The sequence below is a fragment of the Eublepharis macularius genome, chromosome 8, assembly GCF_028583425.1.
Source record: "Eublepharis macularius isolate TG4126 chromosome 8, MPM_Emac_v1.0, whole genome shotgun sequence".
Classification (NCBI taxonomy): domain Eukaryota; kingdom Metazoa; phylum Chordata; class Lepidosauria; order Squamata; family Eublepharidae; genus Eublepharis; species Eublepharis macularius.
This window is the reverse complement of record NC_072797.1, coordinates 41262576-41286216: the sequence shown is the minus strand read 5'-3', so window position 1 is coordinate 41286216 and position 23641 is coordinate 41262576. Positions and strand designations below refer to the sequence as shown.

General features: G+C 38.9%; 1 protein-coding gene across 3 annotated transcripts in view; it reads right to left on the bottom strand.

Annotated features, from left to right (window-relative positions):
• The window catches only part of CERT1 (ceramide transporter 1), a 121615-nt gene that overhangs the window by 10085 nt on the left and 87889 nt on the right, over window positions 1–23641 (bottom strand). For 2 of the 3 annotated variants that reach the window (XM_054986228.1, XM_054986230.1), the window contains 6 exons: window positions 10324–10419; window positions 8941–9073; window positions 8747–8817; window positions 5013–5141; window positions 4655–4784; window positions 1997–2133 (listed from right to left, as the gene is read on the bottom strand). In XM_054986228.1, coding sequence (XP_054842203.1) covers window positions 2006–2133; window positions 4655–4784; window positions 5013–5141; window positions 8747–8817; window positions 8941–9073; window positions 10324–10419 — 687 coding nt within the window. In that variant the 3' untranslated portion in view covers window positions 1997–2005. Of the gene's footprint in view, window positions 1–1992; window positions 2134–4654; window positions 4785–5012; window positions 5142–8746; window positions 8818–8940; window positions 9074–10323; window positions 10420–23641 lie in introns of all 3 variants that reach the window. The other variant, XM_054986229.1, reaches the window with a different exon arrangement.

Here is a 23641-nt window from a genome sequence, read left to right as displayed (position 1 = left end):
TGTTGGTTGCCTCCGTTCGTCTGGTCATCGCTAGGAATTGGAAATCCCTCATTGGCCCATTGCTAAAAAAATGGTATCAGAAAATCTGGGAGCAATATTTGATGGGTAGGATTATGCATAATCCATTTTTTGGGGACATGTATGGTAGTCCCTTTATTCGAGTATGATAAAATATGGAAACCAGTTTTAGATGTTTTAAATGCTAAAGATGTAATCCCTTCAGTGCAACGAAGTTTAAATGCTTGTTTATTGTAATTCTGAGGTTTTTAACTATTTGCCAAGGATTGTTTTGATTATTTCTTTTATGGTTTAAATACACTTCTTGAAAAAAAATGGTATGGTGCCAGAACACAACAAGCATGATGATGCTGCAGAGCTAACGACTGCCTTGACTCTGAAGGCTTCCTATGCTCGGATCCGTGCCAGCTGCAATGGAATTGTGCCAGTGACGATGCCCTCGGAAATTCATGTTGGATCCGTTCAGATGCGTGGAGACTGCTCTGCCTCAGTTCCAGACGTGGTGCCCCAGGCTTGCTCAGTCAACGGAGCCATCTTTGGTTCTGACAGCTCACTCTCGGAGACAGAGCAATCAGGTGAGTGCAAATGAGGAGATGGAGTGCGAGGAGTGAGCAGAACCACATCATCAGGACATGGAGAATGAGGACGATGAGTCGAAGTTGACCAAGACAAATGCTTCATCTTTTTAGATTTCTTGGCTGGTGGTTCTGACACAGCTCTCAGATCTGAGGTGTTTTAGACCTCGATATTTTCCCTGTTGGATCCAATCTCGGAGTCGACTTCATGGAAGTTACGGAACCCGCTCTAGAGAGTCACTCAGCGGTAGCCGAAGTCTTAACTGCTTTTAGAGTCGACACTGACGAACGCTCCTTTTCAGAAGGAGTCTTAGGCAAATCTCTTTCTGCAAGCACTTTCTCCCACAGTGCCGCTTTTAGCCGCTGAGACCTCTCATGCCTCACTTTAGGGGTGAAGTTTTGGCAGATTTTGCATGCCGTAACATTATGACCCTCACCCAGACACATGAGGCAGAGTTCGTGCTCATCTGTGTGGGTCATCTTAGTGCCACCTTTTAAAGAGTGCCTTAGAAGCCATACTGAGGACAGATTAATCTGTATCTCACGAAAAAAAATTATCAAGCAAGCCGAAAAGATCAATCAGAAGCGAGAGTAACGGAGCTTGAAAGTGAAAGTCCTTCTCCAAGTGGCGGCAAGAAGAGAACTGAGGGAAGAGGCCATTGCTTGCTGTTAAGTCACATGACCATTTGGGCAGGAAACAGTTGCTATGTGGCTCATGAGCAATGGGCTCTAAGGAGCTCTAAGAAGCATTGAAAATTTCTCCAGTGGCAGGCCTGTGCATGCGCAGTTCCATGTGGGGCTGCACAGAAGAACAACGATGAACATGTTCTTCTCTCTAACTTCATACTACTTGTTCCCTACATACAGGGGACAAGACACTAGAATACTCTGCAGGTAAAGCTTTAAACTTTGTATTATTAATCTTTTATACAGCAATTAAGAAAAAGAGACAAAAAAGTATACCAAACATATTCCAAAGCAGATCACTTCAGCAGAATTTGCCTTTCAATAACATTTTTATAGCATTTCAGGGACATATTAACAAAGCCACAATAGTGATTCTCAAGTCCCACTCTTCAACTTCCCACTATAGAAATTCTACAAAAACCCAGCACTAGCATTTAAGTCAAGTATAATTGCCTTGTTGTGAAAACTGTACTTCAAGGAGAACAGTCAAATCTTTGTTACAAGAGCCCAATGAAGACTAGATTATTGATTAACAGTTTCATACTTTTTTCACAAGAAAATGAACTTAAAACAGAGGGAATCTCTAACACTAGACTTATTTCTGCTCCAAAAAATGCATCCACCCAGCACATTTTAATTACACTGTGTCTTCCTCCTCCAGACTCAAAGCTGTATATCAAACGCTAAGATTTGTATATAATGGATTACATACCTACCTGCTAAAACTAAAACAAAATAGGCTTTCCAGCTGTTTTCTCTTGCACATATGATGTGAAACGCTTTAAGAATTTGGGGTATTCTCGTTTTGCTACTGCCCGTAATACAGAAGCTGGTGCCCAACCCCCAGGGTTCACTGAAATAAAGACCAAAGTCAATATAGTTGCTTTAAAAAGGGGGAAATTTTATGTTTAAGAACACACTAGAACAGAAGACAATTTCTTCATACAGGACAAATGATGCTGTTAAGACTATTAGCTTCATCCTTCTCTAAAAGAAAATTGCTTGTCACTTTTCCTTGGCGTTAAGGATAGATTCTAACCATTTAACACAACATTTCTATACAGAGGTTGAAAGCAGCTTAATGGATTACCTCTTAATCTCAAATATTTTAAGGACAACATATCCCAAAAAACATGGATTAACCAGTAAGTGGAATATAATAAAATGTGACCATTTTTTTCAGGATCGGAAACCTTTGTTTTAATGATACTGTAAATGTTTCTTTCATAGACTCATTGTATAAGCTTAAGCAAGGCATACATTCATCCCACCTGTAAAATGGGAGTAATAGTTACCCATCTCATAGATTTATTGTAAGGAAAAGTCTATTAGTATTCATGCCATCAGCATTTCATCTTTTAGCAAGCTTATGAATTTACTCTTTTACATCAAAGATGAGCAGAAGTTTTCAACATGAATGTCATTCTGTGCATTAATTCATTCGAATTTTATCTTGATCTTTCTCCAGGAAGTTCAGAGTGGTATAGATTCCCTCTCCATATTTTATCTTAATAACTCTATGAGGTACGTTAGGCAGAGAGACCCTGGCATGCAGTGAGTTTTCTAGCACAGTGGAGATTTGAACCCAAGTCTCCTTGTTCATAGTCTGATATTCTAACCACTACACTCCTCTTGTGAAGTTGTGTGCTTCCAGAGTGATTACCATCACTTAAGAAGTGCATATGTCTATGACAGGCATGAGTACATGCCTGAATGTCCCTAAGGTTCTTAGTTCTGTATTGCAGGGGACAACAATGTTCCCCAAAGTTTCCTGCAGTATATATACATTGCGAAATAAAATGCATGGCTGTTCCCTTCACAGGTGATTACGTATACAAAGGTTACATGTAATATTCTGTACAAAGTGGTATCTATATAGAAGGTATGATCAAAAAAGTTACTGCTCTTAGTGTTTCCTCCAGAACGCATTTAATATATCCCTGCTTGCAGTTACCTTTGATAAACTGAAATTTAAACTCTTTCCAAAATTCCACAGTATAAACAGAAACATTTCTAAATTATAAAAAACTAGACTTAGATTCACTATTTTTTTTTAAAAAACCCTTCTTTTGTGAATTCTATTTGATTGTCAAATGGGGACACTGGGGGATGGGAAATATCTGTTGTGAACTCAGTTCTACTTGCGGGAATTTGGAGATGAAGAAGACAAGCTGGGTTCTAGAGAATTTGGGATGGATCCAAAATTCAGATAGAAAGCTTCTGAAGATCAACTTTCAGTGCTTTCTTTTAATTTCAAATTATAACATTGACCATACTTTATATTTTTTAAAAAACAGTAATAGCTGCTGAAGACTTTAAAAATGTGTTTTGACCAGATTTCTTCAGGACTGCAATGTATAGACCAAAAATGCTTTTGTCTTTTGAAATTTTTATGCACATAGTGATGGATCCAAAGGTTCTGATTTTCTATTATTATTATTATTATTATTATTATTATTATTATTATTATTATTATTATTATTATTATTATTATTTCTTCAATTTATAAACCACCCATCCTCAGGGGCTCTGGGCGGTGAACAACAGTTAAAATCAATAAAAACAAGAAAACGATAATTCTAAAATCAACATACAATAAGAAATAAAATAATAAATTAACCAAGTACATTAAGGTTTAATGGTGGGGAGAACCCCCCCCCATTCCAAAGGTGGGAAGCCAACATGGCACCGCCCCCCTCAACCACCAAACGCCTGGTGGAACAGCTCTGTCTTACAGGAACATAATATGTCCCGTTGGCCCAGGGTCTCCATTGACAGAGTAGAGTGTTCCACCAGGCTGGGGCCAGGACTGAAAAGGCCCTGACCCTGGTTGAAGCGAGGCGAGCTTCCTTAGGGCCGGGGACCACCAGTAAACATTTATCCACTGATCAAAGTGGTCTCCGGGGAACATACAGGGAGAGGCAGTCCCGAAGATATGCCGGTCCCAACCCGCTCAGGTCTTTAAAGGTAATGGTAATGGTAGACTTCTAATGGTAGACTTTTTCCATTAAAGGAAGGCTTTATCACTAGCTGAATGGAACCTCTGGATCCAACTCATAGTATGTACAGCTTAAGAAGAACATGTATTAAAGTTGCAACTGATTCAAGGCAACTCCACAGGGCGTTCCAGGCAAGTGATGAGCTGGTTTGCCGTTGCCTTTTTTTACTTAGCAATTCCAGTCTCCTTTGGTGATCTCCCATCCAAGTTCTAACTGTGGCTGACCCTGCTTAGCTTCCAACTTCTGATAAGTTCAGGCTAAGCTGAGCTATTCAGGCTGCAATATAATAAAAGTAAGAGGAGAAAGATTTTCTCCAGACTATTCAAATCGGTAACTAAATGTGACTATAAACTTGTAAACGCAGTCATGCCTTACCATTTGCTACATATGTAATCTTGCATAGGATGTTGTCTCTGCTTATTTCTTTGTTCCCTTCAGGTGGGCTTACCAACGTCTGACAAATCATAGCAACATTTATTTTGGCACGCACACAGCGATTGTTCAACTGTCAAAAATACAGATTTTTCTTAGGTTACAAATGTTCATTAAGGAGTTTATTAAAGCATGCATTGTCCATCAATTCTTACTTTAAAGAAACACATTCTGCCATGCAATCTCTCTTTTCTGCTGCCTTTACATTTAATAATTCCTCTCTCTTTTCTGCAACTGCAAACATGGAAACAGTTATTTCTCTGGCAAGCTGAAGAACTGTAACAATGTTAACACTACTTACAGGAGCACTATCATGCTCCACAGAGAAGTTGCAGACAATCCATGTTTCGGTGTCATTTTCATTGAAAGCTGGTATTTTTCTAATAGCAGACAAATATAACACATCACGTTGAGAAGCAGGCCATACTCTCTAGAAGAAAAGAGATCGTCATTGTTAGTATTATTATTATTTTTATTTTACTTCATTTATATCTTGCCTTTCTCCCCACTGGGGAGTGGCTTACATCAATTCTCTCTTCTCCATTTTATCCTCACAATAACCCTATGAAGTAGGTTACGCTCGGCGGCGTGGAGGGCAATCTAAACTCCCCTCTGTCTGGAGATCAGGGGGCAGGGCCACCGGCCATGTGAACATTTTCTCCAAGTGCAACCCACTGGGTTCCACCACCTCTTTTCCCAGAAAAAAGGCCCTGTATACTACACTAGCTCATAATCTTATTTTTAAATAATTAGTGTTTATATAGCACTTTAGCATAATCTAAAGGCTTTGCATATAATGCTCATTTAGATGCCAAGCATTTATTTCTTCATAAAAGTATACCAACATGGCTCGTCTGCATTGCTGGAAAGCTGCCTCTTCTCCCCCCATCCCACACATGCTGAGTGCAACTGAAAGCTTTCTTGTTTGGGAATCCTACAATAAAACTCTCCAATTTGTCATGATGTCCAAATGTAGGTGCCTGAGATAACTGGGGTGTGTTTCCTCCCGTAAACTGAGATTCTCAACCGTTCCACTGTAGAATCCTGGTTTGCAGGAAAGAAACAAACTGCACGTTCATTGTTGTGTCTTCTGTGCAGTCCCACACGACAACTGCACATGCACAGGCCAGTCACAGAGGTTCTAAAGCTCCTCAAGGCGAGAGGCGCTCGCCTAGCCTTTTTGCGCACTTTCCCCCCAGGTGCAACTATAAAAGGCAGGGTGAGTGGCTCCCTCCTTCAGTTCTTCTTTAGCCACTGCTGAAGAAAGATGTGTCTTCATTCTGCTCATCCATTCCGAAGATAGATGCGAGCTTGGGCCTTTGGCTCCATGGCATCAAAGTCACCCATCTGAAAGAAAAGGACTGTACCCCTTTTCACTCCCCTCGAGTGATTCACTTGAGATGTCCCAAGCTTCGTGACTGGAAGTGAGTGCAAAAGCAAGAGGAGACCTTCTGAGCTCACGAGACCAAAAGGAGAAAGAGTTTTCTTTCTTTCAGCTAAAACATGGAGTTATTCTCATTAATTTACAGCTAGTGACCATAACGTTTGTAGGGAGATAAATTCTTAATATGTAAATTAGCAGAGTTTAGCAGAAATGTGCATTGGATATAATGAGAACAAACAAACACTTCAGTTTAGCTCTGTAAAACAGTTTACTACATAAAGAATAAAAACTGGGTTACATTGTTAGAAAATAAGAAATGGCTAATTGACTACATCTTTGCTAGTAGAAGGTAGGCTCAAGACTGATAGCAAACAGAAAAGACTCTGAACCTGGAGGCCCAGGTTACAGCAGTTGCCCAGTCCGCCTTTTTTCATCCCTGGCAGGTCAGGCAGTTTGCCCCCTACCTTTCGACCATGATCTAATGACAGTGATCCATACAACTGTCTCCTTCAGGTTGGACTACTGTAACTCGCTCTATCCTGGGCTTCCCTTGGGTCTGACTTGGAAACTGCAGCAGGTCCAGAACACCGCTGCACGTGTCCTAACTGGAACTTCATTTGGGCACAGATTACTCCCACTTTGCAGCAGTTATACTGGCTCTCCATGGAGTTCCAGATCAGATTCAAGGCACTGATTTTGAACTATAAAGCCCTGAGTGGACTGGGACCAGCATACCTATTGTATGATTACTAGGACTGTTGCCAAATTAATGCAATATTTTTCAATTAATTGCATTTATGAATAAAGCAGTAGTTCTTATGAACCACATCCATTCAATTTTATGTAATGCACATTTTAGACTAACCTGGAAGATGGCCTCTTACCTTGGCATGGTTGATTTGGTCAACTGGATTCATGTCATGCTAACAACTAGAATAGACTAGTGTAATGCAATCTACATAGGTCTCCCCTCAAAGTCAGCTCAAAGACTCTAGCTAGTGCAGTATGCCACAGTTTGATTATTATCAGGAGCTAGATGGAGCATGTGTATTATTTTAATTTGGCAGTTACTCCATTAGCTACCCATCAGTTGGTGGTACTGGAAAGTTCCATCATAGCTGACTTATAGTGACCCTGGCTGGAGTTTTCATGGCAAGAAACTAACTGAGATGGTTTACCATTGCCTGCCTCTGCATAGTGCCTCTGGTCTTCCTTGGAGGTTTCCCATTCAATTACTAACCAAGGCCGACCCTGTTTAGGTTCTTAGATCTGATGAGATCAGGCTTGCCTGGGCTATCCAGGTCAGGGCACCCATCAGTTACTGGGCTCATTTCAAGGTTTTGTCCATCATATACAAAGTTCTTCATAACCGTAGTCCCTTTTATCTGCAGGACCACCTTTACCCATTGTAATGATTTCAAGTAAGTGTGTGCATGTATCTTTAAATGCTTGGTGTGAGATAGGTGAAGAGTGGGGGTGAAAGAGAGGGATGAGTGAGTGATATGATTGATTGATGACAGAGTGTGGGTGGAGTGAATGCAGCTTGAGACTGAGAGTGGAGAGCAAAGTTTCAGTCAGAGAGAAAGAGAGGCTAGCTGTGTGCTGCCTGAAGAGTTTTAAGCATTTCTGTGAGAGAAATATAGAGTCTAGAGAAAGCAGGCAGGCTGTGTGCAGCCTGAGTAACTTTAAGCACGTCTGTGAGAAATATTGAGTTAGAGAAAGAGGCTGTGTGTGAAGCCTTAGAAGAGATCTGTATGAATTAGTTTAAATGAAGTAACTTTAAGAACCGAGAACTACTTTTATGAAACCGATACGTTTCTTGACAAAATAAAAGTTTATTTTGTTTTGTTATATCCCAGAGTGGCTGTCATTGCTATAAACCATTCCTATCCTCAGGGCCACATAGAACCACAAAGGAGCCTGACGCTTAGGCACGTTACAAAACGGAAAATTTAAATAAAATACCTTGGAATATAATATTCCTGGTGGCAGCAATCTACCCAGAGGGTGTAAGGGAAAGATTAAAGGCAAAATCTACCCTAGAGAAAGTAAGGGTCGTAACACCCATGATCCGCCAAGGCAGCGCTGTTCATCTGAAAAGACAGCGGGGCCTTCTATACCCCGCAAATCAACAGCTGCTTATATACACACATTCTCTGTGGTTGCCCCCACTTCACGGAATGCTGTCTGAAAAGGTTGGGAAAGGTCAGGCTCTCTTGATTTCCCACAAACTATGCACAACTGAATTATTCAGGAGGGCTTTTTAACTCAGATAATAGGGTGGTGCTGTAAGGAAATGGTTCAGAGAAATGCTTCTGTAAAGGGACAAGGACTGTAGACTATACTACCAAGTACTGTCTGTTGATGTAGATATGCTCCTACAGGTTAGTTTCCATGTCATTCAATGTCTCATGTCAAATTACTTATGTTTTGTTTCAGCAATGTTTCATTTCTTTCTTCCTCTATTTGATTTTATGCTTCTTTTTCAAATTTTTGCAATGCATACCCCATTGTATTGGTTATTGAATGCCCCAATTGTTGATCATATTGTCTTACACTGTGTAATCTGTCTTGAGTCTCAGTGAGAATGGCGGACTATAAACATACATGCATATTAAACAAAATGTACATACAAAAATATAAAGTATTACCTTATGTGTCTGGTAGACTATGATTGCATTATCAGCTAAAGTTTCCACAACATGGAAGTTTTCAACAGTTGCTAGGGAAAGGGGGAAAGACAGCAAAGCAAATAATGAAAATGTTCTTCATGTAATAATTTTTTTATAAATAAGTAATTTTTTATACAATAGTCACACTAATGAACACGACAAGGATTACTTACTTTCCCAGTCATTACGAAAATCAACATTCCAGAAATAATGGCAGACTTCATGCCCTGTAACGCCTTTGACAGCATGTGTAGCTTTCAAAGGATCTAGAACAATACCATTTTCTTCTACTTCTCTCCTGTACACCTTTGAACAAATGCAAGAATAAAAATGCTCACATCAAATATTCTCAAACATTTGCTTTGTTTGACCTTAAATGCATCTATTGTTCAAAATCCAATTCAAATAGCATGGAATTAGAAGCAGTAGACTGGAAAAATACACAAGTAAATTTAGCCATTCAAAATGTCAAGAAGAAACAGTATAGCTACTACTACTGTAAAGCATTATATCAAAGAGTAACATGAAGCATAATAATACAGAAGATGTGGAACACCAAACAGGATTTGTGGGAGGTATGGGTTCAAATTCCATCTCTGCTATGAGAAAGGTTTGGGGCCAGCAGCATCTTAAAGATCAACTAGTCAGAGCTCCCTTCATTAAAAGCTCACACCCTGGAAATCTAGTTAGTCTTTAATAGGCCACTGAATCCAAACCTTGCTTTTCTACTACAGACCAACATGGCTACCCACCTGAAACTATTTCTGCTATGGAATCAGTAAGTAGAATTAGAAAACTAAGCAACTCTTGGTTTCTGTTCAAACTAAATGCATTGCATGTGGGAATTGCTTTGGGTTCCAAAATGGAAGGAAATCAGGATATAAGTGTAATAAATAAATATGGCATTCCGTACCTATATGTTTTGCTATACATACTGGATTATGGTCAAGTCTCTTATCACAAACACTGTGAAGTTGTCCAGGTATCATGTAAACCATAGTTTTGCTAATATCTGAATATGGAGCACTGCGTATAAGTTAGGGTATGTCAAGTCTGAAATCAGAGTTTGGTTTATTAACCATGATTTGCCTTAACTATGATTTTGCTTGATGTATAACTACAGACATCCTAGTTTAATCATGGCGTGTTCCCCAGTGCTGCTGTCACTGCAACTCAGGCTGGGATTTCAACCAACATGGTTTCTACAGAAGAAAGGTGACGAAACTAGCATTTACAGAGGCAAAGCAGTATCTGAAGGTTTCTGCAGACCAAATCCTGGTTTCACAGACTAACCATAGCTAAACTACAGTTTTTGCACTTTTTCTGAGGAAATATTGGTAAAGAGACCAGCTTCTGCAAAAAAAAATAAAGGAACAAAGCTTGTAGTACATTCTGCTGTATCTGTTACTTGGAGGAATATTCTGTAATCAAATGGTTTGCAGATTCAACCACCAGTAAGAAATGATACCAATTTAACCTATGCTTACATTAGAGCAATGAAACTAAATTTAGTAAACATTTCTCAGATATATTGTGTTACACAATGTTCTACTTGCCTTCATTTCACCTTCTTCAACCACCAGCTGCCAATTGGCATCGCCCCCCACATCCTGAAGTGAATACGTCATGTGGTTCTGCACCATCTCTTCCACCTTTGTGCACAAAAAAGTGCATGTTAATGAAATTATTTCTATCATATCATCTACTTATTCTAGCCAGTGCATGCACTGAGGATTATACAAACATGCTAGAGAGAAAACTTTTGAAAGTAACAGAGGAACATCTGTAAATGATCAAATGCAAGCCTGACAGGATTCAGACAAACATGGGTTTACTAGGCAAAACTGATGTTAAAATTAACTTCTATCCTCCAAGGAAGAGGCTGTTCCGTTACTACTTCTGATAGCTAAGATTGAACAACCAACAAGACGGCTTCAAGTAAGATCATAGATCTAGCTAGCTATTCTGACCAGCCATGGCTCTTCAGAGTGAGTGATAGCCCCCTGATATATTTAAACATGGCAAAGATTGGCTAATTGCATGAAGCACTGAAGTTATTAAAAGTGCAGCATTCCCTATGAATAACTATGTACTGTAGTACTGTTCTCATGAATGCTTTTTACAGTTTTTTAAAACATTTTTCAAATAAATAGTGTTCTGATCAAGATCATGTTGTGCCTCAAGGTGGGCAACATTTTGAAGCCTATTTTCCATAAGAGAATGCTGCTGTCAAGCTTTCCATCAGCTTAACCTCTCCAAATACTGTTATACTAGCTGGATTTATCAGACAGCTACCTCCATGGGAATGTATACATTATTAGAGTTACGCTTTTCTTCTCTTTATAGTTATTATATAATGATAAAAAGATAGAATTATATGAAAAACATTAACTTGTTACTTTATATATAAATTGTATAACTTATAAAAATCAATCATATGTTAGCTTTGTGTTTTCAAACTCCATACACAAGGGGCATGTCTCTTGGATATTAGCACAGAGCAACAAAAACAAGAATGGCTCAGCTGTACGAAAAGTGAAAGGAAGGAATTTAATGGAACTCCTCCCCAACTTCCACCTCTGCCTCCTTAAGCAGCACTGTGGTATTGGAGGACCTTTGGGAAAAAGTAGAATCCGAATGGGAGCTGCAGGTAAAAGGGGCAGGGGGGAAGGAGGCAGAAATCTCCCTATTCCCTTCTTGCACAAACCCTTGCTCTGTTCAAAGGATAAAGATTTTGGCTGATTCTTCTTCTTTGCTGCGAAGGCTGCAGCTCCCCCTCTTCCACTCTGTTTCTGGGAAACAGGAAAAGGCTTTTCAGAGGGGTACAGGAGGCTACAGAGGGAGGGAGAGACATAATTTCTGTGAACTCTTTTATTTACAAGATCACAGGACCCATGCCTTTGTGATTAATGTCTGACCAAAGCTCTACAGACTAGTATTTATTACTGTGGGGAAGCGAGATGCAAGTTTCTTTTCTCTCCAATCAAGGCTATGTCAACCTATTACTATATTAATAAAATCTATGCCCAAGCAACAAATATCTGCTCTAAGGAAATTAGACTTCTGTGACCATTATGCACAGTTTCTTTTCCCCCTGCTTCCTCTCAATCACCTCTTAGGATTCTGAGTCACATGCTTTCAAAACATGCAGTCACGGGGGTGTGGCCTGGAGCTCGATGGAGAAGGACGCGTAAGTCTTGAGCTCTGTCTCCCCCTCTCCTAAAAAGCCCGCCAAATATCACTGTATACTTTTAATCAACTTTAATATGGGAAAAAAGAGGTGGACAAACAGAAATCATACCCTAGATCTGCAAAAAAGCTGCAGCAATTCTTTTCTTTGGGTCAACAGACATCAATACAAGACACCGGTCAGCTACAGGAAAATATGGCAGACAGCGAGGCTCACAATGCTACAACAAGCCAAGCTATTTCTGATGCTGAAGGCTTAGACCCGCAACTGGCAAAGCTGCAAAAAAATCTTTCTGCAGAAATGGCTAGCCTAATCCAACCGATAGCAGCACAACTTAAAGAAATCAGACTAGATCTGCAAAAAACATCCTTCAAAGCAGACCAGGCGTTAGAAATAGGAACGAGACTACAAGGTGACGTAATGTATCTTCAACAAGAGAACAGCAATATGCAGGAGAGAATAATGTCATTAGAAATACTTTCACGTCAACGGAATTTGAAAATACGCGGAGTGGAGGAGACTTTCCAGCCAAAAGAGGACCTAATATCACTGCTATCAGCTATCTTTGACAACGTGCTACAGAGGGCCGAAAATGCACCACCGATTATCAGGAAGGCCTACAGGATAGGATTCAGGAAAAGAAATGACAGGAACACTCCCAGAGACATTATCGTTGAATTTAGTGACCAAAAGGCAAGGCTACAGATCCTGGAAATCGCAAGAAATCAAGGCTCCCTTACCTGTGAAGGCAAAAAATTTGCTGTTTTCACTGATCTCCTTCATGAAGTACTTCTACGGAGAAGAGATCTACGTTCCACTGCACAATCCCTGAGGGAAGCTAACATTCCTTATAAATAGCTTAACTTTTGCAAGCTACTTGTTAATCATCAAGGCACCACCTATATTGCTTCTGATCACTCCTCAGGGGACTCTATGCTCCGCAAATTAAATCTATGCATGGCGCCAGAGATGGAATGGGAAAGAAGCCTCCAGAATAGAAAAATGGCGCAGTCTCTCTCCTCTCGCAAGGGAAGCAAGATCCCGGTCAAGGACATTTGAAGACTAGTCTAAATCCACCTGCTTGTCGTGAGATATATGCTTAAGCTAAGACATAGATAGTATTCTAATATAGTTAAAGTATACTTTATTCATCTTGGATATGTATGGGCCTTTGGGGAGGGGGACTCGGCTTTGTTTGCCCCTAAGTTATTTATAACAGTTCCTCAGAATTGGCATTTTGCCAATAGTTGGTGAGTGAAGAAACTTGCTGACTATAGTGAACTGTTTAACCATTATTAGTACAAGTTTGGGAATTCATTATTGTCTGTGGATGGGGGGGGGAGGTTAAAAGCTTAAAAGCAAAAAAAATACATAATTAAAAATCTTCAAAAAAGGGGGGGAATTAAATAAAAAATAAAATAAAATAAATAATAAGATAAATATAAATATATATTCAAAAGAAGAAAAAAATTGGGTATTATTAGTGGGATTAGTTGAACCTATTGAGGGTGGGAAGGGAGGGAATGCTTGTTGGGTAGGGAGGGATCAAGGAAGGGGATTAAATATAAAGAAGGGAATTTTCTATCTATAGTTTAACTGACTCAGTCAGATTATTAATCGTTGGTAAGTCAGTGGAGAGTGATAAGATTTGCTGTAACATTGGACTTATCATATTTCTCTTTGGTATATAGAACTACTAGGATTCTGATACTATTAAGGTAATCACAAGTAAGACAAGGAGAGTGCACACTATCTGGAAATAAGACTGATCAGGTTTATTCAATAGTTCCATCTTTAATTTTTTTAAAAAAGCTTTGCTTCAGCTGATAGTTCATTATTGCTTATTTACAAGTTATAGTTTTTAAAGTGCTTAGTGCTAAAATTTGAAGTGATCTATAAGAGGGTTTATTATCAACGTTTATTGTACTTATTTCCATAGAATATATCAGAAATCTATAAGGTCCTGCATCCTATCCACTTAATATTCCAGTCAGTTGCACTACAGATCATTTTCTTTTTGATTTGAACCAAGGTTCACACAAGCTTTCCATCCAGCTTAAGTGAATTAGATCCCAAAGAAGGGAACCCAAGTCAATAGTTAACAACCAATCTAAAGCAACTAAAATAATAGGCTTATTGGAACCTATTAGTTTACCACCCCTTCTTAATTTGGCCACTTATCCTCAAACCTAAAAACACAATGCAACCTAGTCTAAAAGCAATCTCTTATAATGTACGTGGACTTGGCAATGTAATAAAGAGAAAAAGAGTATATACAAACTTAGCTCAACAAAATGCTAATATTATTTTTCTCCAGGAAACGCACTTCGATCCAAACCAAGGAACTCAAAGCCTAATTGGATCAAGCACCAATTTGATGCATACGGAACCTCCAAATCAAGAGGTGTGTCAATTATAATCACTAAAAACACTAATTTCACTCTCAAATCAATTTGTAAAGACCCTAGAGGCAGATATATTTTTCTTAAGGGAACAATTGATGAGGAACAAATGACTCTGGCATCAATCTATGCCCCAAATGAGAACCAACTAGAATTCATTGAGGAGACACTTAAAAAACTTGAGTCATTCCAGGAAGGTGAAATCATGGTAGGAGCAGACTTAAACTACATAATGAATTATAATCTTGACAGATCCCAGTTTAAAGACCCAAATAACCTACAGAAAAAACAAAACTCCAAATTAGCACAAATAATTAAAAACGCAGGCCTGCATGACACATGGAGACAAATGAATGCACAGGTAAAAGATTACACATACTTCTCAACACGTCATAACTCACACACGAGAATTGATTATATTCTCACAACTCCTAATCTCACAACTCGCACTATAGAATCAAACATTGGCACAATAGCACGGTCAGACCATGCTTGGGTTCGCTGTGTATTGATGCCCCTCACTCAAAACACCCCAGAAAGACACTGGACATTAGACAAAAGGTTGCTCATTGAGGATGAAGTGTGTAAGGAACTGGAAAACAAAATTAAAGAGTATATGAAAGAAAATATATCAGAGGAAACCTCAACTCAGATCCAATGAGATGCGTTAAAAACAGTAATAAGGGGACACCTAATTTCAACTTCTGCATACCTTAACAAAAAAAGAAGGGAGCAGAAAACAGCCATTCTAGATAGGATCCAGGGCTTGGAACAACAGCACAAAGCTACAGGTAACAAAAAAACTTTTCAGAAATTACAAATAGAACGCAAACTATTAGAAACATTAGAGACCAACAAAATTCAAAAAACCATCTATATATGAAACAAAATTTCTGGTATCACTCTCCTAAACATCTTAAAATTTTATCTTGGAGAGTTAAAGCAAAAAAAGCAGCTCAGACTATTTCCTCAATCCAAAACCAAAATGGAATCACATGAAATAAAACAGAGGATATATTGAAAAAATTTCATCAATTTTATACCAAATTATATACCTCCCAAAAGCCAAAAGACCACACGATTCTAGATTTTCTATCATCACACAAGCACATCAAGAAAATTGATAACACACATAGCTCACTATGGATGCACCTATCACAACAGAGGAAACTCTAGCAGTCATAAAAAATCTCAAAAACAATAAAGCAGCAGGCCCTGACAGTTATCCGGCAGAATTCTACAAAAAATTTGGCCCCACGATTGTTCAAATGTTGATGGATACTTGCAATCAAATTTTAGAAACTGAAATTTTACCCCCTTCATGGTACAAAGCCACAGTAATTTTACTACCGAAACAGAACAAAAACCATCAATTGCCAGCCTCTTACAGGCCAATATCACTGCTCAACCAAGATTATAAAGTTTTTGCATCGATTCTTACAAAATACCTGAATAAGTTTATTGGCCACTACATACACCCCGATCAAACAGGCTTTATTCCAAATCGTGATATCACAGACAACATCTTTAAAACTTTTCCCATAATGGAGGCAAGCAAACATCTCAAACAAGACACACTCCTGCTTTCTCTCGATATAGAAAAAGCGTTTGACTCGGTGGAAACAAATTACCTATATCACTTACTAGATTTCATGGGATTAGGACAAAAAATTATTAAATCTATTAAAGCAATTTACTCACAGGCTAGAGCTAACTTAAAGATCAATGGCAAAACCTCAGATGATATTTTTTTATCAAGAGGGACGAGACAGGGCTGCCCCCTCTCTCCTTTATTATTCGCAATCGCGTTGGAGCCATTGGCAGCAAGCATACGTGAACAACACAACATCAAGGGCATAACTGTGGGGAAAAACACCTTCAAGCTCAGCCTATTTGCTGACGATATGCTGCTTTATATCACAAATCCTATGGAATCACTCTCCTCTTTGCAAGAATCACTAAACAACTTCGCTCAAATCACAGGCTTAACAGTTAATATCTCTAAATCAATAACATTGGCCATTAAGGTAGTACAGCAAACTAGAGAGGCAATTCAGATCAAATTTAAATATGCCTGGGCAATAAAATACATTCCATACTTAGGCATTAACATCCCCTCTCAGTTGGGTTCGATTCTAAAATATAATCATGACTTGAAATTCAAAACTCTTAAAAATGAAATCCTATCCTGGAATAAACAACATCTCTCTTGGATAGACAGGTTTAATCTTATAAAAGCATTTATATTGCCTAAATTTCTGTATATGTTCCGGGCTATACCATACACCGTTCCACCAGGAAAACTAAAATTATGGCAATCCACTTTAAATAACTTCCTCTGGAATTACAAGCGTCCCAGAATAGCATTTAAAACCCTCAGGCAAAAATCACAGAAAGGGGTTTTTAATTATCCAGACTTGGATATATATGCCTTGGCCACCCGTCTAACGAATTCATGCCAAATTCTCATGAAGGACAACCAACCTGCCTGGATAAATATGGTACATTCTCAAATTGCCCCCATAAAGATACAAGAAGTACTATGGGGCCCTCATTGCACCCTAAGTAAACTACAGATAAATGCATTTGTCACAGAAATCATCAGAGTTTGGTTTAAATGTAGGGCTAAAATTCTCCCCAAAATCTCTAGGTATACATCCTTTTTAACACAAGAATGGTTCCCTCCAGGAAATGACGTAAGCACGCACAACTTCTGGAGAAAGCTAGACATTACTACCCTAATAGATATCTCATCTAATAGGGGCTTATTATCAAACACTGAGTTAGAGGCAAAAACCAACTCTGCTATACCATGGTTTCTCTACTTACAACTCTCACATATGGCTGCTAAAATAGGCTTGGCAAAAATTTTAAGCACTCCTAAAACGGATTTTGAAACGATCCTTGGTCAACTAGCAGATACACCAAGGAAGGGTCTCATTTCCAAAATGTGTAATATCATTCTCCACACTGAGAAAAATAATGCCACTAATTTGTATTTAAAATGGAACTCAGATTGCAACGACCAAATCACAACTGAGCAATGGGACCACGTATGGAGGTCTTCACTGGTCACTTCATCGGAAATAAATACTAAACTACTAAATTACAAAATACTCACTAGGTGGTACTACACTCCAAAGAAACTTGCTGCAATTATTCCGACATACTCCCCCTATTGTTGGAGAAAGTGTGGTTTTGTAGGCACTTATTTTCATTGCTGGTGGCATTGTCCCGTCATTAAACAATTTTGGGAAGAAATTTTTCACCACATATTCTTAATCATGAAAATTAGGATACCTGTTAGGCCAGAAATTGTATTTCTCCACTGCTGGCAAGGGGTCAAAATCTCAACACCAACTACAGAATTAATTATGACACTTCTGAGAGTCGCAAACGATTTAATTACACAACTGGAATAAGCAGCACCAACCTTCCACGAAACAATGGTTGCTAAAAGTCTGGGATTTCATTATCATGGAAAAAATTACTTGCAATCTGCATAACATGAAGAACCTTAACAGCAGTCCAGGCTTTTATGAGAAGTGGATGCTGTTCTATGAGTATATAGCAGAACATGAATTGCAGGCACCTAACCACTTATATCAATCTATCTTTGACAATTGATTTAGTGAGGTCAGCACTAGCTTACTCTTATCTTACTCTCAGGTTCAACACCATGTCTAGCATCTTATGGATATATATTGTGGAATCTAAATAACCTAATGAGGATGTTAATTATTCAAATGATGTTAAACTAGGTTTATCATTCGTTATTGTGAATAACATGAAATGTTGAAGAAAAAATAAATAAATAAACTGCATTAAAAAAAAACATGCAGTCACAATAATAAAGCCAAGAAACTTTTAAAAGGAAGGCTGAGTTTCTCAGAAAGCAGATTTAGGTATCAAATACCATGTTTCATTATTCTTCCACAGAACTTCAACATAAAACAGCCTTATTCATAGCATAATTTCATTCATGCAGTGTTAGAAAAAGTGAGTGGAAGTAAAGATGCTGCAATATTCAGATCTACTATGCTAAAGTTGATTCAGACCATGTCACCTATGCAAAGTCCCAGACAGACAATGAGAGGTCATCTGCAATCAATAACTGCAAGCTCCTAAAATCAAGAATAACTTAAAGCCAGTCTAGAATTACTTCCATTAATTACTTCAAATCCATATACATCCACGTCGCTCTACTCTGCTCTGGTTAGACCTCACCTACAGTATTGTGTTCAGTTTTGGGCACCACAATTTAAGAAGGATATAGACAAGCTGGAACATGTTCAGGAGAGCAACCACTCAACAGTCACCTGTTGAGTGAGAAGGAGCAGGAAAGAGAGGAGCTGGTGAGTGTTTTTCTGTTGCCTTCCCTCTGCTGGGGAGAATTAGCTGAGGTTAGTGTGTGGGAGGACAGTGTTTGAGGGTGTGTGTGTGTGTATATAACCTGTTGGAGAGTGGTGTCTATTTGATTAAGTGTTGTTTCTGTTTGTATCTTCTGCCTGGGTTGAAGCTGATTGTTGCTAATTGAAGAGGTCTGTTTTGCCTGGGGCTGACCCCACCCTCTGCTGGATGAGCTTTGAATTGTATTAGACTCCTCCTCACCAGAGGCGCAAGCACAAGGACTCTTGCCCTGAGGCTCTTAGCCTGGGGGCCCTGTTAGAAGCTGAGTAGCTTTCATATCCTATAGGTGTTAAGCTTTTTTTTTTTTTGCTTCTGCAAGCCTTTCACAAGTAGTCTTGTGAGGCAGTTTGGCAGGGGAGTTAACAGGGAAGTACACTAAAAACTGAACCACTTCTGCATGGCTAGTGAGAGAGCTGAGGTAGTGACATGCAAAGTCTGAGGCCTGTTTGTATTCTTACCTGAGGGTAACAGGAATTACACTTGAAGCAAGTGCAAATTGGTAGCCCTACTGGATGAGAAGATACAGGGACTTGAGGAAGGCTTGTCCACACTCCATTTTATAAGGGAAGGTGAAGAGTTAATGGACAGAATGCATGAAGCACTCTTGAGAGGGCAACAGGAAGAGAAGGGAAAGGTATTTCAAGATTTGGAGGAGCACCCAACATAGGAGGCGGGCATATGGAAGAATGTAACCCACAGGTGCAGGAAAATCAAGAGACATTCTGAGCCTCTGATGCTAAGCAATCAGTTCCAGGATCTCCCCATGGATATTGATTCTTGACCACGGGATGAAGGGCTACTCCCACAGCTTCCTCGAATCTTGAAGGAAATTTCTCCGGCCCCTGTGGATGAGAGGACTTGATCTTCTGCTTCCCAATACAGGAGAAGGTGTGTGCTGTTAACTGGGGATTCCCTACTGAGAGGGGTAGAGGTTAAAGTGTGCCGACCAGACTTGTTGTCTACCAGGTGTATGCATCCAGGATGTGATGGAAAGGGTAGGAAGATTCATCAAACCCACAGATTATTATCCTTTATTGCTGATCCATGTGGGAACAAATAATATTGCCTGGCACAGCCCAGAATGCATCAAAAGTTATTATGTGGCTCTGGGTAAAAAGGTGAAGGACCTGGGAGCATAGGTTGTGTTTTCATCAGTTCTTCCTGTTGAAGGCTGTGGTTTAGGAAGGGAAAGAAGAATACTGCAAATAAACAACTGGCTACATAGATGGTATCATCAGGAAAGGTTTGATTTTTTGGCCCATGGCTTACGCTTTTGAGATGAAGTTCTTCTATCGAGAGATGGTTTGTACCTCACAAGGGTAGAAAAAATGTGTTTGGTAAGAGATTTACAAACCTGGTAAGGAAGGCTTTAAATTAAATCCTATGTGGGGGAGAGACAAAAATTTAAAATCAATAACTGGAGATGAGAACACTAAGGATTTGTGGGGAGTGGTACATATGTTAGGAAACATTAGCTCACAGGTATGTACAGAAACAAAAACCTCAGGGCGTATAACTCATGGATTCCAATGCCTCTACACTAATGTGCAGAGTATGGGAAACCAGCAGGAGGAATTTGAAGTCCTATAGGAAGGGGACTATGACATAATAGGCATTGCTGAAACTTGGTGGAATGACAATAACAACTGGAATACTAGGATTGAGGGATACAACTTGTTTAAAAAGCATAGACAAATAAGGAAGTGGGGAGGAGTAGCATTATATGTAAAGGAGGTATATATTTGTGAAGAAATACATGTATCTGAGCGTGGAAGGATATAGACAAGCTGGAATGTGTCCAGAGAAGGGCAACAAAGATGGTGAGGGGTCTGGAGACCAAGTCCTGTGGGGGAAGGTTGAAAAAGCTCGGTATGTTTAGCCTGGAGAGATTACTGAAATGTGATATGATAACTATCTTCATGTACTCAAAGGGCTATCATATAGAGGATAGTGTGGAGTTGTTTTCCATTGCCCCAGAAGGTCGGACCAGAACCAATGGGCTGAAATTAAATCAAAAGAGTTTTCGGCTAAACATTATGAAGAACTTCCTGACAGAGCAGTCTCTCAGTGGTACAAGTTTCCTCGGGAGGTGGTAGGATCTCCTTATTTTGAGGTTTTTAAACAGAGTCTAGATGGCCATCTGACAGTAATGCTGATTCTGTGAACCTAGACAGATCATGAGAGGGAGGGCAGGAAAGGTTACATCAATGTTTAGTCCTTGTGGTCCCTTCTTACATGCCCAGGGGCCACATGGATGAAAACCACCTTCTACTACTGGTCCATTTAGCTCAGTGCTGACTGCTCTCTTCAGGGACTCTGGCAGAGAAGCATCTTTACTCACATCTACTTCAGATGCTTTAGCTAGAGATAGTGGGGCTTGAAGAAGAGACCCTCTCTGTATGGCATGCACATGCTCCGTTACTGAACCAGGACTCCTCCTCAATTCAAACATAATTTGTGAAATTCTGAATATTCTAATATGTTTTGAATGCAAAGGTAGAAGCCTGCATCTTATGTTTTTGTTTGTTGCTTACCACATAAAATATTAGAGTTATGATTACGGATTATGTCCAGCTGGAAAGTAATGCCCTTTTAGACCCAGTACAGAACTTTCCAAAGAAAAGCTGTAATTCCAAGAACTTTCCCCATTATATGCTACAAATCATGAAGAACAACTTTCTTTCCTCTGCACACTTTATGCATCTATATCAAGCTAGTGTGTACTACCATCCCACTACATATTAACTAACAACAATGTTTAAAAGGACTGGAATCTATGAAATGCCAGTATTGTCCCCCAGCAGTCATATGAGAGCCTCAAAAAGCTAATGCTGAGGGTTGGAGGACCAACACAGACCAAAAGCCACTCAGCCCAGGCAGCTGTACAAAGAAGAGGAAAATATCCTACTTTGGCTCTTCTGTGGGATGGCTTTTCATCCATGTGGCCCCTCTCCCAACCCTTTGCTCTGTTTTTTTTTTTGTGAGGTGGCTGCTGGAGAAATGGGAAAAATCTGCCTCTGCCACCCTCTAACGTAATTGTTGCGCCCAACCTCACCTTCATTTACTAGATAACCGAAGAAATGAGGTACAAAGATTAACTCTTGCAGTTACAAAGGATAGGAACAAAGATTCATGCTAAAATGCATGTTATTAAAAGCATAGAAATTTGATCCTTCAAACACGACAGATTCTCAGATTTCTCCATTTTCCATAGAACAGCTTAGTATGAGAACATACCAAAGTCAACATGAACAAGTTTTGTTTTTTCTATTTCTCATTAGTTGTGTAATGACTAGAATTCCAAGATCAGAGAGCTAGAAAAGTGATAACTGGAAGTTTTCTAGATCTTTAGAGCTGTGGTCTTGATGGTTATCCTGGATTAACCAGATGCTTAAAAATTCTTCCTTGTTTTTGGTTCCATTATAAAGTTTTATAAGGAAGGTCTTTAAAAATGCTTTTTGGAGGAAGATATCTCAAAGAAATGCAATAAAATATTTAAGGATAATATCAGAAATCTGGAACTATGGGTTTCACTAGTTCCCTGTTTTAAGGTAGTTTTATTTCCTCTTTTTGTAAAGTTGAGGGACATGGCTAGTAATTTTCTGTTGCTGTTATAAATAACAGAGGAATGCCTGAAAGAAGAAGTTCTTTCTGTCTGCAAAGCAGTGAAAGAAAATGCCTCAAAGAGAAAGACAGTGGGAGCTATTAGCAATCTGAACTTGCTTTAAGATAGCTAGTTGACACGGTGAGCATATTTCCTATGCAAGATCCTTTGTACATCAGAGTATCAAAGTCCCCCTTCCCACCACAAAAAAGAAAATAGTGAAATGTAGAGGTTGCATTCTAGACTTTTCTGGGATAGGCTAGTGTTAAATAAAAAGCTAGGCATTTCTGAAAACAGCAGTGCTGAGAGATCTTAGAAGAAATACATGTTTAGATTATACATATTGATATTGCTTTGTTTTTCAGAAGTGGGCAGTGGCATGGAGTGATAAGCACACAAGGCAAGACAGAAAGAATGTAATTCCTTTCTATACTTCCATTTGTACCTTGTGTTTTATTTTAAGTGAGTTCCCTTCACTAGTCAAAGGTATTCTGGATATGTTCAAAGGTGTTTTGTTAAATTGTCAGAGAGGGTTTTCCCCTCTTAGAGGAATATCATAATTTAACAAGTTAAGAAAAACAAGAATCACTTCTAAAAATCTGCTTTGAGTACAATGTAGAGAGACTCCAAAGATCCTAAATGGTTTCTCAATACCCCAAAAGACAAATACTCAAATCAGAGTAATAACTTGCTGTAGATTTTCTACTGCCATAATGTATAAAAAGTTCTGATGTTGTTGCTACATTTCTGATATTTAGGGTTGGTCTTTCCATCAATTTTCTGTATTCTTTAAGGGGTACAGTAGCATCTGTACAAAATTTCTGAAAAGTTTTGTTTAAAATATACTTCCATGAAATGCTCAGTTGGTTTTCTAAATATGGAATGCCAAGATCTTTCATTTTTTTTCTTGAACCTTCCTAGATTTGACTCCTTATTTACAAATAGTGAACAAAGAAAGACTTCGTTGCACCTTACTTTTGTATTTTTTAACACAAAGAGAATATATTTTCAATAAATAAGTTAAATTATTTATTTCATACTCAAATATCAGAACAGGAAAAGATCGGACCTAAGGTATCTAGTCTTAGCCTTATTCTATCTATTACCAATTTCCTTCTGTACATCCTTATCAAGACTTATCCTTACTATTAATGGAATATTTATTCCCTACTGCTGCAGGAAGAAAAATCCAGTATCTATAAACCTCTGCAACATGGCAGTCAAAACTGTTGCATGATAATATTTAACAGCCGCTGCATTGCTTGCCT